Source organism: Corvus kubaryi, unplaced genomic scaffold, assembly GCF_017639235.1.
Source record: "Corvus kubaryi isolate FWS band 111438036 unplaced genomic scaffold, C.kubaryi_AGA036_p1.0 66, whole genome shotgun sequence".
Lineage (NCBI taxonomy): Eukaryota > Metazoa > Chordata > Aves > Passeriformes > Corvidae > Corvus > Corvus kubaryi.
In genome coordinates this window covers 12,844,039-12,861,209 of record NW_024582054.1, presented here as the reverse complement: position 1 = coordinate 12,861,209, position 17,171 = coordinate 12,844,039, and the positions used below count along the sequence as shown (strand labels likewise).

General features: G+C 51.5%; 1 protein-coding gene and 1 long non-coding RNA gene across 3 annotated transcripts; one reads left to right on the top strand and one right to left on the bottom strand.

The window, feature by feature from the left end:
• Window positions 1-81: 81 nt before the first annotated feature.
• LOC121673968 lies at window positions 82-2,037 on the bottom strand. 2 transcript variants are annotated; one of them, XR_006019378.1, is made up of 3 exons: window positions 1,876-2,037; window positions 1,205-1,314; window positions 82-339 (listed from the first exon to the last, which is right to left on the bottom strand). It is a non-coding gene; the product is annotated as an uncharacterized LOC121673968 (long non-coding RNA). The 2 variants fall into 2 exon arrangements; XR_006019379.1 differs by lacking the exon at window positions 1,876-2,037 and adding an exon at window positions 1,757-1,828.
• Window positions 1,968-7,038, top strand: FOXA1 (forkhead box A1). Its single transcript, XM_042047857.1, has 2 exons — window positions 1,968-2,380; window positions 4,808-7,038. The coding sequence occupies exons 1-2, from the start codon at window positions 2,309-2,311 to the stop codon at window positions 6,068-6,070; spliced, it is 1,335 nt and encodes a 444-aa protein (XP_041903791.1). The 5' UTR covers window positions 1,968-2,308; the 3' UTR covers window positions 6,071-7,038.
• Window positions 7,039-17,171: the final 10,133 nt, after the last annotated feature.

Below are 17,171 nucleotides of genomic sequence, written 5' to 3'. Positions count from 1 at the left end.
CGCATGAGGCTGTGCTGCTACGGGGGAACCGTACTCCACAGACCTCAAATACTGAAATGAACAAACCAACACCGAAGGATCTCTGTTTTCAGGCTTACACACTGCTTCCATTAGGAAAAGAGAGAGGGTGCATACATGGAGACCGCAATTTTAATATTTCTTAGATATTAGATATCCACTTAGATATTCCAATTTCTCTGGGTGTAGTTGGACCATTTGAGAAAGCAGGAGTTTAATCCAGCGCTTTTAAGTATTTTATTTCCTTCAAGACATATTTTCATATGTTGTTCTCCTCTGCTGATTCCAGAGTTTTGTTTGTTTCGAGGATTTGACTTAATTCTGTTGCCAGATTTAAAAAAAAAAAAAAAAAAAAAAGGGTGAGGAGAGAAAAAACAAAGAAAGGGGTAGCAGAAAATGCATTTAAAGAACCAGTTAAAACATATTCGTCGAGGCAGAGATATTCTATATCTCGTCATTTGAATCCTGTGTCTTTATGAGAAACTTTAAAATCCTGTTTGTGAGGGTGACATTTCCCCAGATCACCCGAGAACAAATCACTGTGGAAGCAACTGTGGTCATGCTGAAATAAACACATCAAGCTGAAATTCAGCCCCAGATGTGTATTATAGTTTGTGCGGTATGATATCCAAGCCTTTTTCAAAATCCCAAGATGCTTTATTTCCCTTTCAAATTTCCACTGTTGGAAAAGTTGTTTGTGTTGTGGGGGAGGGGTTATTATTTGCTGGTTGGTGATGTAGCTTTTTTAGGTTTTGACTTTTTGGTTTTTGTTTTCTACTATGAGGTGATAAAAGTTTTAGTAGCTAGGTGGGAACGAACTCACAAGGGATAGGATAGAGAAACCCAAGAAAAGTCCGTGGTGTTGACATAGGCTCGAAGAGCCGGACAGGGCAGAAATGTTTGATCCGTCTGCAAAGAGTGAGAGATTCCCTCTATAATAATAAAAAAGCTTTGTCCAATGTCAGTTTGTTTTATCGCTGTTTTTCACCTTTTACCAGCCTGTGTAGATTCCTCTCCCCCCCTGTTCGTTGTGAGAACTCAGGTCAATAAGCAAGAAGTTGGAAATGAGATACCTGCTACCTATTATTGCTGCTCCTGGGTGTCTGGCATCAGAGAAAGCTTCCAAATGAGCCTTCTGGGCTGAAGGCTTTCACAGTAAAGATATAAAATGGTCCTAGTGACTCACCTGATGTTTGCCAAGTGGAGGTTAATATCAGTGGATCCGCATTCAGGCCTCTGTCCGTATTTATTGGGAACCTGTAGTATTATGTCTCAGCACGGTGACTCACATGGTTTCTGAACATAAAGCACCCGAAAAAGCAATATAATTATCACCATCTACACAGGACGGCACTCCGTTTGAAGGGCTAGTTTACTCCGGAGGAAGAGGGGGATGGGGTGGGGGGAGAGTTGGGAGGGCTTTGGGGAGCACGGAGCGGAGCCTCCTGCTCGCAGCCCGGAGCGCCTAATCCGATCCCCTGCCCGGAGGGCGATGGGAACGTGGGGCGCCGCGGCAGGGCCTGGAGGTACCTGCGCGGTAACAACTGTGAAGCGAGGAGCGGGAGAGGGGGGGAACCTGCGGACTTCAGGACTCGGGACTTTAAAGCACGTCCCGGCCATCAAGTTGAAGGAGCATCTACTGGACTTTAGTAAATATTGCCTCTAATCTCAGGAGTTTAAGGCTGGATGGCCTTTTGCATTCTCTTCAAATACAAGGGGCTGCCCTTCCTTCATCTACCTCATTTCATTTCCCCCGGTCCCTCCTAGCATTTGTCCTGTCCACCTGAAAGGGTGGTTGTGCCAGTCCCCCGTCCCATCCCGTCCCGCCCCCCGCCCCCCTCTCTCCCCCTCTCCCACCTCTGTCTCTCCTTCTTTCCCCACAAGCTTAAACCAATTACGCAGCTTTGCAAATAAAGTGCCGCCCCGGGGGGAGTTGCAGGCGAGGGGGACTGCCTTGTTTGCAGGTGCATCTCCGGCTTTGTAGGTGCGAACGCCTTTGTGCGGCGGACAAATGGGGAGAGGAGGAGGAGGAGGTGGGTACTTCTGCGACGTAAGATCCACATCAGCTCAACTCCACTCACATCCCAGCCGCACTTCCTCACTTTCTCAACTGTCTCGCCCCACACCGCTCCCTGCCTCCTTTTTGGCTGGTTATAGAGCAGAATTCAGTAACCCCCGCCCCTCCTGAGAGCTGGCTTCCTGCTAGGTCGGGCTTTCGGGCTCTTTTCCTACTGCCCGTCGCTCGCTTGCAAAAAGGCTGGATGGTTACACCGGGCAGGTTGGCTCCATAATGTTAGGGACTGTGAAAATGGAAGGGCATGAAACCAGCGACTGGAACAGCTACTACGCCGACACTCAGGAGGTGAGTAAATCCCAGGGTCTGGCTTCGCTGATGCCCCTGTGCAGGGGAGGGGAGGACCTGGGGGTGGCTAGGGGTCTGGAGGGGGCAGCAATCGGAGGAATCGGTTTGCAGTCCAGATCCTGCCAACGCAAACGTACCTCCCCCTCCCTCCGGCGCCGAAACTGGCTAGGCTTCCCCAAGGAAAACACAGCTTCCAGGAGCCCTGGAGGCGTTTGGGGAAGACGCGGGGCGGCTGCAAGCCCGCCAGGAGGGCCGGGGGCCCGGGGACTGCCCTTGATCTCATCTAAGAGGCGTAATCTTCTCTCGCGGCGCGCACAAAAGCACGCCGTAAACTCTTGGCGCGGGGCAGAGGACTCGCCGCGCCGCCGGCACCCGACTCCTTCCCGGCAGATGGCAAGGGCCGAGGGAGACGGACGCCAGCGCGTCCTGGTCGGAGGCAGCGCCTTCCCCGAGCTTCTCCGCGGGACCTCCCCCCTCTCTACTCGCCACCGCCAGGCCCTCACCTGTTAAAGCCGGGGGAAAGGAAAGGAGGGGGAAAACCAGGCGTTTGTCCGTACTTTGCGGACGGGCTGCCTGCGGCGTGCGCTGCTGCCGCGGGCCGGCTGGCGGCGCTGCCGAGAGCCGGGCCGGGAGGGGGGCCCGCACCCGGACCCGCCGCCCCCCACCCGGACCCGGTCCGGACCGCGGCACCCCGGAGGCGCTGCCGCCCCCCGCGCCTGTTTGACAGCGCCGTGCATAAAGAGGAGGAGAACCGGCCCAAGCACCCACAACTGCGGCGGAGGAGAGGGCCACGGCAGCGCCCGGAGCCTTCCCCGCGGCGCGGCCCTGTGGGGCCTGGGGTCCGCGCTGTGCCGCTGAGGTTCTGCAACGGGGGTCCCGGGAGAAGCCAGCGCCCGGCAGCACGGCCAGCAGCACGGCGGATTCCCGCCCGGGAAGGAGCCGTTTTGAGGAAGTGCGGCAGCGAGGCAGCACCTGGGTGTGCGCACCCGGGCATTGCATCAGCATACCCGGACACACGGCTCCATAGTCCCCACGCCTCGTCCCGCACCCGGGGCTGGCACACGCGCCCATAGGGCCACGCGGACACAGGCAGATACGTGTCACCAGGCTGGCATCTCCTTTAATAAAGGAAAGTCGGCTGAGGGCAAATAAGGGTCATCCTAATTACGTGCCGTTTCCAGACTCATTTTTCCTCGCTATGCTCATTGTCCACAAACATAAAGTTAAACGAACTTCGCTTTTGCTATTTTTTTAAAACTTCAGTCTTTTCTCCTCTCTTGCCATTTAATTTGAATAGCTGCATGAATGCAAGGTGGGAAACTCAACCGCCTTCTACCATCTCAAATAATTAATGCGATCCTCTAAATCAAAAGTGCGGTTATAAGTTAGTGAAATTTGTGGAGATCAGAAATGAATTTTATATATTTAACCGTTGCTTAAACCTCCTTTTCTTAGCCGTAGTTCGAGTAAACTGGGAACGTCTTTCTCTCTCCTCTTAAATAAGACGCCATACCAGAAAGCACAATTTCGGGCTCTCCGACTCTGCCTTTTTTAAGAGTTGTGTTATGTGGTAGGGTGCTACAATTTTTTCCACGTCGTGCAATTGTAGGAAATCATCTCAGAGAGGAAAAGTTCAGGCTTTTCAGACTTTGGGAAAGTTTGGGTGCTTGATTGGTTGGTTGATTTTTTTTTTTAATTAAACTTCAATTTAAAGACTGTTTTGATAGAAAATGTAGACAAGGGGGAAGCTTTCCGCAGATGAAACAGGCCGACATCGCCTGTTTGGTTTGGGTGAGGGGTTTTAAAATTATTTTGCAACAAGACATTGTTGCATCTTGTATGTTTCTTAGAAAAGAAATTTAAATTAGTGCAGGAAGGGAGAAATACGTGAGATTTTTCTTAGAAAATGCAAGCAGTCTTTCTCCTTGTCGCAAACACTGTATGCCCATCCATTTCAATACTCTGATGAGTTTAAGTATTTAACTAGTGAGACAGGACACAAAAACAACAAAATACGGGAATGCTCCGGGGGAACACCTCCTCCCGGGGCAGTCTGAGCCCGCAGCCCGGCTCTGCGAGGGTGTGGAGCGGCTCCGGGAAGACAGTCGGTTCGTGCGCCCCGCTGATCCCGGTGCAGCCTGCACAAGCTGCGACACGCCGGTAAACCGGGAGCTCGTCCGGAGAGAGCACCCCCCGCTTCGTGTCTATTTATAAATGTATATAAATATGAAATAGATCTTTTCATGACAACAGCTGCCTTTCCGTGCGGCTTTGGGGAAGCTTTTTCCCTGGTGTCGGGGAAGCGGCCGGCGTCCCGTAGCAGGACGTTTGCACGGCTGGCCGGGCCAGGCGGGCGGATCCGGCCCCTGCGAGGTCCTGCCACACCTCTCTCCCCTCTAACTCCGTCTCTTTGTCTCGCTGCCCTAGGCCTACTCCTCGGTGCCCGTGAGCAACATGAATTCGGGGCTGGGCTCCATGAACACCATGAACACCTACATGACCATGAACACCATGACGACAAGCGGCAACATGACCTCCAGCTCCTTCAACATGTCCTACGCCAATACGGGGCTGGGGGCTGGGCTGAGTCCCGGTGCCGTGGCCGGCATGCCGGCAGGCTCGGCGGGGCCCGTGAACGGCATGCCGGCCGGCGTGGCCGCCATGGGCACAGCGCTGAGCCCCGGCGGCATCAACGCCATGTCTGCCCAGCCGGCCCCCATGAACGGGCTGAGCCCCTACGGCGGCATGAACCCCTGCATGAGCCCCATGGCCTACACCCAGTCCAACCTCGGCAGGACACGGGACGCTAAGTCCTTCAAGCGGACCTACCCCCACGCCAAGCCGCCCTACTCCTACATCTCCCTCATCACCATGGCCATCCAGCAGGCACCCAGCAAGATGCTGACGCTGAGTGAGATCTACCAGTGGATCATGGACCTTTTCCCCTACTACCGACAGAACCAGCAGCGCTGGCAGAACAGCATCCGCCACTCGCTCTCTTTCAATGACTGTTTCGTCAAGGTGGCCCGCTCCCCCGACAAGCCCGGCAAGGGCTCCTATTGGACCCTGCACCCCGACTCCGGCAACATGTTTGAAAATGGCTGTTACCTCCGCCGGCAAAAGCGCTTCAAGTGCGAGAAGCCGGCGAACAGTAAAGCCACTCAGGAGGGTAGGAAAGATCAGGCCGGGGCCTCTAGTTCAAGCTCCAACTCCCCCCTGCACAGAGGCCACAACAAACCCGCACAGCTGGACACCACCACCTCTCTCTCCAGCTCCAACCCGTCCACCAGCCCCCAGTCTATGGACCACAGTGGATCAAGCACGGAGCTAAAGACGTCGGCCTCGGCCGCCTCCTCCACCATCAGCTCTGTACCCACCTTGGCCTCCGTCCCACACCCCCCTCACTCCTTAGCCCACGAACCTCAGCTCCACCTCAAGGGCGATCCCCACTACTCCTTCAACCACCCATTTTCCATCAACAACCTCATGTCCTCCTCGGAGCAGCAGCACAAGCTGGACTTCAAAGCCTACGAGCAGGCGCTGCAATATTCCTCCTACGGGGCCAGCATCCCCGGCGGGCTGCCCCTGGGCAGCGCCTCCATGGCTGGCCGGAGCAGCATCGAGCCCTCCGCCCTAGAGCCCTCCTACTACCAAGGTGTGTATTCCAGACCCGTGCTAAACACCTCCTAGCTGTGCAACCCCCGCCACCAGGGCCGAGACCCCTCCTCCCCTTCCTGGCTTCTCTCCCCGCTTTCCCTGAGACAAACCAAGGTGTTTCTGCACGCTGCGTGCAAAGGACTGTTACTTTTAAATTGTCTCTCAGCGCGTTGTGTGTTATGATCCACCACGACCTCCTGCAAAGCCGGCCGCATCCCGCTTGTACATACTCCCTCCAGCCCCTGCCGCCCAGCCCCTCTCCCCGGAGACCTCCCCAGCCTATGCAGGGTGTTATTAAAAAGAAGAAAAAAATGTTGAGCTTGTAAACTACTTGTTTGTGCTTTCCGCCCCCTCGTCTCCCTCCCTTATGTGTTCTATAATCTCATGTAAGTTTACAGGTATGTGGCAATACTTTAACAATACGGAGATGAAGAAGAGAGTAGACATTTAAGACTTTTTTTTAATTAAAAAGGCTTTGAAGGACAATACTGCTGTGAAGTAGCAAAACACTAAGAGAATCTCTAAGCAACAAGAGGACTATTTACTTTCTCGGATCATCCTTTTGATACTTGCAAAATAAACCTTCGGCTACTACAACCCACATAAACCCGGATACTGCGGGCCGGATCCTGCACTCTCGAGGGGACCAACTGGAGCTTTGGAGTGCAGGATGCGACCCTTGTCTTTTTCCAAGTGTTACCTGTTTTGGGATGTAATATAAAGTTACAAGAGGTCACAGCCAGTCGGATTTTTTTTTCCTTCCCATCTGTTACTGAAGATTCTAGTTCATCAGGAACTCTCATCAACATGTGAATGACATACTTATTTAATTTGTCTTCATTGTGTACCAGCTAGAACTGTGTATCTATAACCAGGTTATTTTCCCCCTCCCCTAGGAAACATTGACTATTACACTGATGCAAGGAAAAGAGGACAGCTCTGTCTCTCCCCCCTTTTCAAACTTGTCTAATATTTTTTTTGTGGCCGTTTAATTATTGCCATCGTTAGCTTATTTCATCCAGTGTTATTGCACTTTCCACAGTTTTACACGGTGTTAGCATAGCCAGACGGGTTTTATTATTATTCCTGTTCGCTGTTTCAATGTTCTTAATTTATTGCATGGTTTATATTGTTTTCTTTCTTTACAGCTGGAAATTGCTTTAAATGACCGTAAAAAAATAATTACACGTGAATTTAAGAAATTTTGTTAATTTTATAAATGTGATTGTAATTGAAAAAATATTTTGATTTAAAACGATAACTGAGAATTTAATGCGTGAAGTATGTTTTTGATTATTTGCAGTTAAGGACTTTAAATAAATCAAATGTTATCAATTAAATACTTCTGCTATTTTCTTACAAAATTTCTGGGGCGGGTTACGGAGGACGAAGCCGTGTGCAAGAAAATAAAAACGTAGCGCTTAAATGTGGATATGAAGAGGAAAGATTTGCACGGCCAGGCTTGTGCAAAGGGAAGGCGGGGGATGCGCCCGCAGGGTGTGTTTGTGGGCGCTGCGATGCCACCGGCCTGTGAGGCTGTGTGTGTGTGTGGTGGTGTCCTTTTTTTTTTTTTCCCCTGATTCACTGTGCTGGGATATGTTGAGGGATGGCAGGAAAAAGCATCCCGAGGCGATGTAACCTCCTCGGTGTTTTGCGGCCAGAGCTGCCGGGGCGGCGGCAGCCAGACTCGGCGTTTCCCCGCCGGACGGGACGACGCCCACTGGGAGCATCCCTAGGGCGGATCCACGCCGCTGCGGGCCGCTGGAAAGGCCCAGACCCCGTTTTGTAGTTCTGGCTCGGAACCGTCCGTCGGAACGACACCAGCAGCCGCGCTGGAGAGCTCTGGTCCCCAGCAACAGACGTTGTCGGGGGAGGAGAGTTTAAGTGTGAATGATTTCGCTGTGCCGAGCCCTGTTCGTGCACGGCCGCCAAATAAAAGAACCGTGTAATTCTCGTAATTATCACATAATTGCCCCCTGGTTGGTTAGGGACAGCGGCGACAAACTAAATTAAGGCTCGATTTAGAAAAAAAAGCCGAGCCAGCGTCCCAGAAATCTCACCACATTCCTCCAGCACTACTACCCAGCGAAAAACGGGAGGAAAAAAAAAGTCTTGGGAGAGCCCCTCTGCTTTTCGAGTGTGGCCGGATCAGCGATGATCCGGGTCGGAGATGCGCGCAGGGCTCTCCCGGCGACACGGAGCTGTCTCCCGCGTCATGTTGTGCGGGTGCTCTTGGTCGGGCGGGCATTTACTGCAGGTCCCCTCCGGCTACCTCATGCAGGTCCTGCAGCAGGGGGGAGGGGGTTCTGTCCCTGTCGCCGTGTGCGGCCGGTTACCCCATGGCCCGACTGTGCGGCACCTTCGCCTCTAAACGTCCCGAAATGGCAAACATCAACAGACCCCCCGCAGCCAGGGGCAGCTCGGGGCTGCTCGGCATCGAGTCTGGGCAGGCGGATCCTATCCAAAGTCCCGCTTCTGCCAAAAGGAGCTTCGTGAGACTCGAGAGAGGATGAAGCCAATTTTCAGCAGGACTTCACTTGTCTCCCACAGACTACTCTATAGAGAATATGCCATTGCAGAGTGGAGACATTGATTTAATGCCTTGGGCTTATACACGGAAAATATCAATCGACCGATAGCGATAAGGCAGCAAGTTTCACATATCAGCTGAGGAGCACACACCGTGTGTAATGGAAATATTTGGGGCGTGGGTAATAAAAGCGTTTAAGCGGACCGGCGCGGCTCCAAACCTCTCATAGATAAGGAGCGGAGCCTGTCACGAATGCAGCGTGTGCCCTTTCGCCACTCGCCACCAAGATTATATTCCTCCCCTTTCTTCTCGTAGGCAAATGGTGTCTGCGGTGGGCAATGAGCCACTGACAAGACAGGGATGCAGCTCATGTTAAAAACTCGGGTCCCTGGCTCAAAGCACGCAGCATTCTGCGATCAGTTTAAGATTTGGAAATCAACAGCAGGGCGAAGGGTCCCGTTTTCCGTTCTGCTCCTAGCTGCCCTGCTGCTGCTGCATTAATCCTGTGCTCAGGGAACCCCCAGCCAGAGTGCAAAAATAAGCTAAAAATGGGCTCCACAAGAAGAGGGTGCATCCCCCCGCCCCTCAATGTGTGTAGAAGAGTTTGCGAGCATCTCCTCCCAGCCGGACCGGTCGCTCTGTGCTAGAAGGGAAGGAGCTGGCCGGTGCGGGGCTTTTGCCCCTGACAGAGATAGTGTTTCAACCCGGCGAGCCCGCCAGGCTTCAGGTTCCAGGCTCCGACCGACGCCTCAGTTTACAGGGGCAACTTCGTCTTTTCCTGCTCGGCAATTACCTCCGACCAGCCACGTGCGAGGGAGCGAAAACGGCTCATTTAGCGTCATTAAATACAAGCGGGGAGTAAATCGGGGCGGCGGGGAACCTCTGTAAAGATTTACGCGGAGTTTGGGCGGTGAGGAGGCCCCGGTCCGGGACGAGGGGGAGATGCTGGGTGCGCCGGCGGGGCAGGGGCTCTCGAGGCGACGCGGCGGGGACCCTGCCGGGGGCGAGGGAACGCGGAAGGGTCCCCTGGCGCAGCGGAGCCCTCCTCTGCAGCAGGGTCCGGCAGTCCTGCGCCCACTGGCAAGAGGGGCACGATGGGGCCCCCTCCCGTGGCACCTCCTCGGAGCACCTGCGAGCAGCACCTGCCCTTCGCAGAAGGGAAGAGTCGGTGGAATAAAAGCAGCTTCAGCCGCCCAAGTCAAGTGGGAGAAATAAAATCACAAGTAACTGCTGGGTTGTTTCCTGAGTGCGAATGGACAACACTGACATCTACATCGGCAAACAATCGGAGGACATACATTGTTTGGAAGGAATTAATTTAAAATGTTCGGGACTACTGAAAGACCAGAAAGAAAAAATTGCCGGACAGTTTTTCATTTGAATCCTATTAGTGTCAATAAAACATAAGTAAATCGTAAAAGAACGGCGCGAGAGAACACTTCAGCCACTGGCATAGCTTCAAAAATTGTTCTGAAATGTGTTGAGTAGGTATTGAAATTGGTCCGTCAGCATAAACACGAAATAAATTAATTCCCTTGCTGTAACGCCAATTAGTCTTTAGAAGAGCAATTGTCTCGGTTTTAGTTTTACAGTAATATTATAGATAAAACACTGGATTGCAATAACAATGCACTTTGTATGGTTTCTTTTCTGTTTTGATAAATCGGAATCTAGGCATATATGCGTGAGCTTATGTGATTAATCACTCTGAAAAGAACATTTTTAAATCAGACACTTAATAAATAAATAGATTTCGTGTGCATTTTCGTGATAAATTTAATTCGTGAAGAAGCAAATTATCCTCATATAAATAAGGGATATAAAGTTCTCTCGGGAGGAATATAGATGCATATATTGTATATATTAACATACATATAATTAATATGTATTTGTTTCCAGGGGAGACAAGTGGAAATATACATAACATGCAATGACCAGGCAAAAATCACACCACAATAGTGCACAGAATGTGACCGGAGTACAGAATGTACACGTAAGTCCCCGCAAAACTCCCACGCTGCAATATTGTTCAGGAAATATAGGAGAATGGTTAATAGCTAAAATCAAAATGCAATTAGCTTGATTATTTACGTGTCAAGGGTCGTGCAGCAAAATGGTTCTTTTTTTCTTCTTCTTCTTAATGCGAAGCCAGCCTTCTGAGCTCTTAGCAAAGGCAGAGTAATAATGTTTTTAAAATAGTTTGTACATTTTCTGCAATTTGTAGTTTCGAAAGGTCTATTTCAGCGGGAGAAAATAACTGGGGGAAGAGAACAGTGAAAAATCGGAGGCGATAAGAAGAAAACCTGCCTTTGTTCTCTCTGCTATTTTCTAATAATTATTCTGACCATTGTGACAAAGTAGCAGTTAAGGACAGATCAGTGTAAATAACGTCGCATTTCACTTGCAAACCGTGCAACTTTCTGGCCCAAGCCTTGCCATGGTGTTTGTTTCTCCTCTTCACCTCAAACAGAAACTCATTGAGATTTCAGATCTTTGAACTTTGGACAGATCAAACTGCCAGCGCTCACCTTTGTCTCCAGTCATTAGGATTTAAAGCATATGTAGCCTTATGGCAGAACCCATTTGTCTCTACAAGGGGAAAAAGATGCGATGTCCTCTCTTTCCCCCCACCCTAAAACTCCTACATTTAGTTGAATTCACAGAAAGGATCATTTTCCGGAATGGCGCCTCTGCTGCGGTAGCATTGCTCGAATGGGCTTTGCTCAGGCGAGTTACTTTAGGGGAAGTTCGTCGTTGTTTTGATATTATTGTTGTACAGTTGGTAAACTAATTTTTCCCATGAAATATTCCTACACCTGCTCGTTATTCCAAGGGTGAACTACCAGCAGACAGGTTATTGTTGTTGTTGTTAATTTTATTATTATTATTATTATTATTATTATTACTGCAGCCAGCAGGAGGAACAAGCACTGAACCGGAGCGCTGCTGTGTTCCCCCCTGCCCTGCGCTCGCCCAGGCTGTCCCCCCGCAGCGCGGGAGGCTCTGAAGTGGCGCGGAGGCGACACGGGAGCGAGCGGGACGGGGCTCCGGTGTGCGCGGGGTGTGGATGCCACTGACCTCCCTGCCCGTCCCGGTCTCCCGCCCGGTGTCGGTAGCCCAAGCCTTCCCCAGTGGACGGCGTTGCCCTCCTTTGGTTCAGCCCAGCTCAGGGTTAGGGACCCCCGTCCTTCGCCTTCACTGAGTCGCCCGAGGCAATAGAGCGGGGCGGGGGTCCCCAGGTGGACATGTTTCGGGTGACTGCATTTCTGCTTCCGAAATCAGGCCCGTTCACACACCACTTGGCAGTGAAAGAGTGTCGAGTCCGCCGTCGTCCTGTAGAAAAGCCACCCCCATCATCTGGAGCGGGGGCATCCCCTTCACGGACGGGTCGCCCCTTGGCCACGAGCGGTCAGGCGGAGGTGCCCTGTGTCCCCGGGGCTGGCACCCGCTTCGGTGAATGAGGGGGCTCCGGGAGCTGCCCCGCGCCGCTCAGAGTGGGAGACGCGTGATACCACTCCCCGCCGGGCTATCAGAGCACGGAGGTGCCGGCGTGCTCCGGGGGACTCTCTTCTCGCACCGAGCCTGCCCGGGCACCGACGTGCAGGGCTGCCTGCCCCGGGAGTGGGATCTGGCCCTCTCCAGCAACCATGTCTACAGCAAATACCGCCTTTGTGCCCGATACTTCTAAGTGCTCCCTAATCGTCTACATTTGCCATCTACTGCGCAATAGCTGAAATATATTTGTGCCTTTATTCCTTCTATTTCCCGAGCCTGCCCGGCGGGTTGCTAACACATATTTCCACCGCTTATGACCGACAGAAAATGTAAACATGTTGGTAACTAGGAGGTGGGCCTCATTCTGCAAACCGGGATCTCTCCATAGTGACTCTCAGTAATGACCTCTTTAGCATAATAAAGACCCGGGGGCGGGGAATCTTTGAACTGCGGGGCAGGAGATTGGAATAAGAGCATGTCTGAACTTATTCAAATGTATGCAACAACTTTTCTAGTTCTAAGGTTATCTGATGTGAACAACAGACGTTTTACCTCTTCTTGTTTTTCCTTGCCTGGTTGCTTTATCTAAGGAAGTACTTTACAAACTTCAGGCATGTCATTAACTTATATGAAATGGAAAGGGAATAACAACACGTGACAAAATCAAGTCCCGGCCCCACATTTAGTCGGAAAAAACCCAAACCCGCCCCCACACACAGCCCCAGCAAACTAATAATAAAGACTCTTCTTTAGAAAGGGGGCATGCCCTCCAAACACAAGACAGCAGACCTAACATCACGCCCCGGCCACCAGGAGCCCTGGCAGAACGAAACGGCGAGCAGAGGTGACCCAGCACATCTCTCCGAGGTCCCCCTTTCCTCCCTCAGAAGAGCCCGGGGTCTGTGCATACGGCTTGCCCGTCTCGGCCCCGTGGAGGAGCAAACCAAGAGCCAGGGAGCATCTCTACGGGTCTCCCTTAAAAACACCGCCATCGGGGTATCGGTGTCCAGAGGACAGGGGGGAAAAAAGAGCCGCTGGACGGTGCAGAGCAGAGCTCTCCCCACCCCACCCCCCGGGCAATTGTTCCCTTGAGCCCCTATTAATGCGGGACATATGTTATCCACAGGCAATAGGCAGCGGGAAGACTTCGCCATCTAACTTGTTGCTCAACTTACGAGGCGGTTCTCATCTTCTCATCAAAAGCCGCCGGTCTTTCTTCAGCCGTATGGACAAAAATGTGAACAACAATGCCCGCCTCCCTTCACTTCAAAAGCTGCCAGCGCAGAGGCTACCCAGAGAATTTTCTCTCTGCCTTTCATTCCCCGTTTGAAAAAAGGCACTACAGGGCCAAGGCGCTCCTAATACTCTTTGATGGGGATTGAATTCATTATCTCCAATAACACAATTGTGCTTGGCCAACGAAAAGAGCAAAGTAATACTCATCTAGAATTAGAGAGCAGGGCTCAGAAGAAAGGGAGCGGGAGGATGGTGGGGGGGTGCATTTCAAAGGAAAGGGTGGGGGGGGTGTAATGAGAAAACACCTATATCACAAATCGGCTTGAAAGGAGGGGGTCCCCAGAAGTTTAAATTGCAGAAGTGTATTAAGTGGCGGATTGTACGGCTCCAGGCATGTTGGTGGTCTGACTGCGCATTCCCCCTCCGCCGACCGAGCCGGCAGCAGTGAGCTTGGAGGTTCTTGACATTTCCCTCCAGGGACACCGCCGGGCCCGGAGGGTTCCGCCGCTCTGCTCCCCGCCGCGGCGCACCCCGACGCCCGGCCCCGTGTCAGCCGGGCCGCGGGCGGGGGTCGCCTGCTTGGACTTTGCCCGGGTGCAGCGCAGCGCCCGCCGCCCCTCGCTGCTCGCGCTGGCTTGCGGAGACCCAGCGGCGGTGGGAGCCGCCGCCGGCACAGAGCAGCCCAGCAGGCAAACAGTCCTCTCCTCCGGCGTCCCCCCGCCTCCTCGGGACCGCAGGGATACCCAGAAGCCTGCCCTAGGGGTCGGGGTGGGGTGTCTCAGCACCATCACACCCCGCACCGTCCAAGGCTACGGGAATGCAACAAACCGAGGACCACTTTTTGCGGGGGCGGCGGGTGCAGCCCGGGCTACCGGTGGCCCAGCGGAGGAGGGAAGGAGATGGAGGAATGAATGAATGACGGAGCGGATGAATGAATGAACGAACGAATGGAGCGAATGAATGAATAACGCATACACAAATAAATAAATAATAGAGCACAAAAACCAACCGATTGGAAAACCGCTGTGTTAATATGAGAGATTAAAATATTTGCTTGTTTGGCTTCCAGCGCAAATGTTTTCTTTCGGGTGTTATCCAAACAGGCTAATTTTCAAAGCCAACCAAAATACAGCAATGAGAGGCTAAAGTCGTTGCACGTGCGACGGGCGGTGATGGGGCCCTGGGCGGGTGCATCACACGCGTGTCAGCGGGCACGAGGAGCGGCGGCGAGATGGGCTAGGGATGCAAACCCCCGTGTCTGACGCGTCCCTGCTTACCGGCAAACGCGCGGCCATCCCACCACAGAACCCACTTGTGTTTCCAAACTTCCCAGCGCCCACTGCAGGACCCCCATAAGAGCTTATGGAAGTGCAGAAGTGGGAGCCGCCAGAACCCCCAGAGATGCTTTTCGGAGGCAATCAATACCCTCTAGGCATTGGTAATCACACGGAAGGGGCCCAGAAACTTCCTGCCTTCTCTGCAGGGTCAGAGGGACACCACGCTTCCCAAAAGTCAAATTGCGCTCTGGGGAACAGGAGTTCTCCCACTCCACCCTAAATGGGGAGCCTGGAACCTTAAACTGGCCAGCCGAGGGTTTCTCTCTGGTAATAAGAAATCTCTTCACCTTCGTTAGCAGGTTTGCCCCCAGAAGGGTCACACTGGCCAAACGAGGAGACAGGAGGAGAGAGATGACCTCTCCCAGTCCCCGTGGGGGTTTCATCATGTGCAATAATGCTGACCCTGTCACCTTTCCTCTTACAAGACAAAGCTGACCTTCACAGGACTGGTTTCAGTGGATCCACACTCATCCTTTTAAACAGTCCCTGGGCAGGGGGTAGATTTTTTCTTTTTTCTTTTCCTAATGAGTGTGACCGAGATTACATGGACCTCAGCTGAGTCCAAGGTTCAAGGATTTCAGGATATTTCCCACTTTGGAAAGTGCCGTAGAGGTTTGGGGTGGTTTTTTTTTTTTTTTAAATTTGAGTGGAAAGAGCTCCTTATTTGTTTAAGAAATTTGAAGAACTCCAGAATAAGGTGTTTGTTCCCAGGGAAAGTATTAAAATACTTGTGCTTTCTGCAAAAGTAGGAGCAGACCTCACATTGTTTCTGCTAGGGTCTGTTTAGACTGAGCATTCATGTTAACTGGCTAACTAAGAATTTTACAATTTGTAATTTACCTCCCCATGCATAATAACTTCACCAAAGTGTACATTAAATCACCGTATAGTTCATGTCCAAGAATTACTCTTCACAAGTCAGCTTACCTCAACGATCAATGTGCCATTTATACTTTTACACAATAGACTTTAATTGTTACAAGACTGTCCTTTGGTCTATGTGAAATAATTTGTTTTGCGCCATAGCACAAACAGGGGATTAGGAGTTCAGGTAAGGAATAAGCAGCACCAACAACTTAATTCCTAGGCAACAAAGATTCTACTTTCATGCCAGATTTCTCTCTAGTAAAAAGCAGGACACAGCACCATCTCCAGCTCCCTGGACCACTCAGACATTAGTTAGCCTGCATTTCTTTCTGGTTTAAATCTCTCCAGGGTTTTGTGCCCTTCATCCCTTCCAGAGCAAAAAGTTGCATGTAATGCTATGCAGTGCTAAGTAAAAATAAACACAAGAGGGTCGCCAAATTAAACAGAATTCCATTTTTTTTTTAAATCATGATTTAACAGGCAGAGGTCAAAGGCAGCTTTGTAGATCTAATTTTTAGTATTCTGTTTTTCCAGTGAGATTGATAAAAAGGTTATTGTATTTTAAACTATCAATTTCATTTGGAATGACAGCTGATTCCCGCCCCTCCCCCACCCCCCCGCAATTACCTGCATATCCCAAATTCATGTAGAAATCGTAAAAACCAGACAGGTTTAGGGCAAAGACCCTCTTTATTTTCCAGTGGCTGGGCACTGGCAGAGCACTGTGGTGGCCCAATCCTTGCCCCTCACCTCTGCCGAGCAGTAGGTGGCTGGAGAACACACACCTGAATTTCCTTGGGTGTTTTAGCAGAGTGAACAACCGGTGCACACATGGCAGGCAAAGCCACTCAGAACATTTCCATCTTTGAAATGAACCCAGGAGCAAATGGATCCTGAGCTTCAACCCACTGGCTTCAGCCTGTCACAAACCTGGCCCGGGTATTATCAGTGATAGGTAAAATGGGGCTGGGGGACTTGGGGGTGTGTGTGTCCCATGGGCTCTCACTACCCTCCTCGGGTGTGGGGCACCATGGAGAGAGACACGGGCAGTCTTAGCCTGGCTCCTTCATTCTCAGACGTCCCTGCTCATCCCCTCACCTTTCCAGGCTGCCAGTGCCCTTTGACAACAGTGAAGGTGGGAATGACTTGCTCAGACCATCATCTCGTCAAAAATTAAATCAATACAAATGAGGGACATACAAGTTGATGCAGTAAAAATCTTCTGCGTGCCCATATGAGTGTAAGCCACTAGGTCAAACCCACTCAAGAGCCAGGATGGATAAGTGAGACAACCAAGAAATACACAGCAATGCTCTGCTGAATGAACGTAATCTCCAAATTCTTCTTCTTTCCTCAACACAGTCCTTAGAGCAAAGCAATCTGAGATCTCCCTCTTAATGCCAGCAACCAAGGGAAAGAGATGTTTAAGGTTGCTGAAGGATGGCTGGGAGGACTCTGGAATGCAGATTACCAGCAGCATACATTAGTGGGTTTCCTTCTGTTGCTTCTAGGACCCTGGGGGAGACCAACCTACTGATGAGTTTCTTCCCCACTGGGACAGTGTCACACACAGGCACACATACACAAACAAGCACAAACACACACACAACTGGACTCAAAGCTTCCCCAGGCCAGGGCTGCACCGAGAGGTCACCTGCTTAATGCAGGC

Bases quoted from the DNA above. Each gene is read 5' to 3' on its own strand.
- FOXA1 (XM_042047857.1), top strand. From the start codon at position 2,309: ATGTTAGGGACTGTGAAAATGGAAGGGCATGAAACCAGCGACTGGAAC. The intron at 2,381-4,807 runs GTGAGTAAATCC...TCGCTGCCCTAG, and splicing joins ACTACGCCGACACTCAGGAG to GCCTACTCCTCGGTGCCCGT.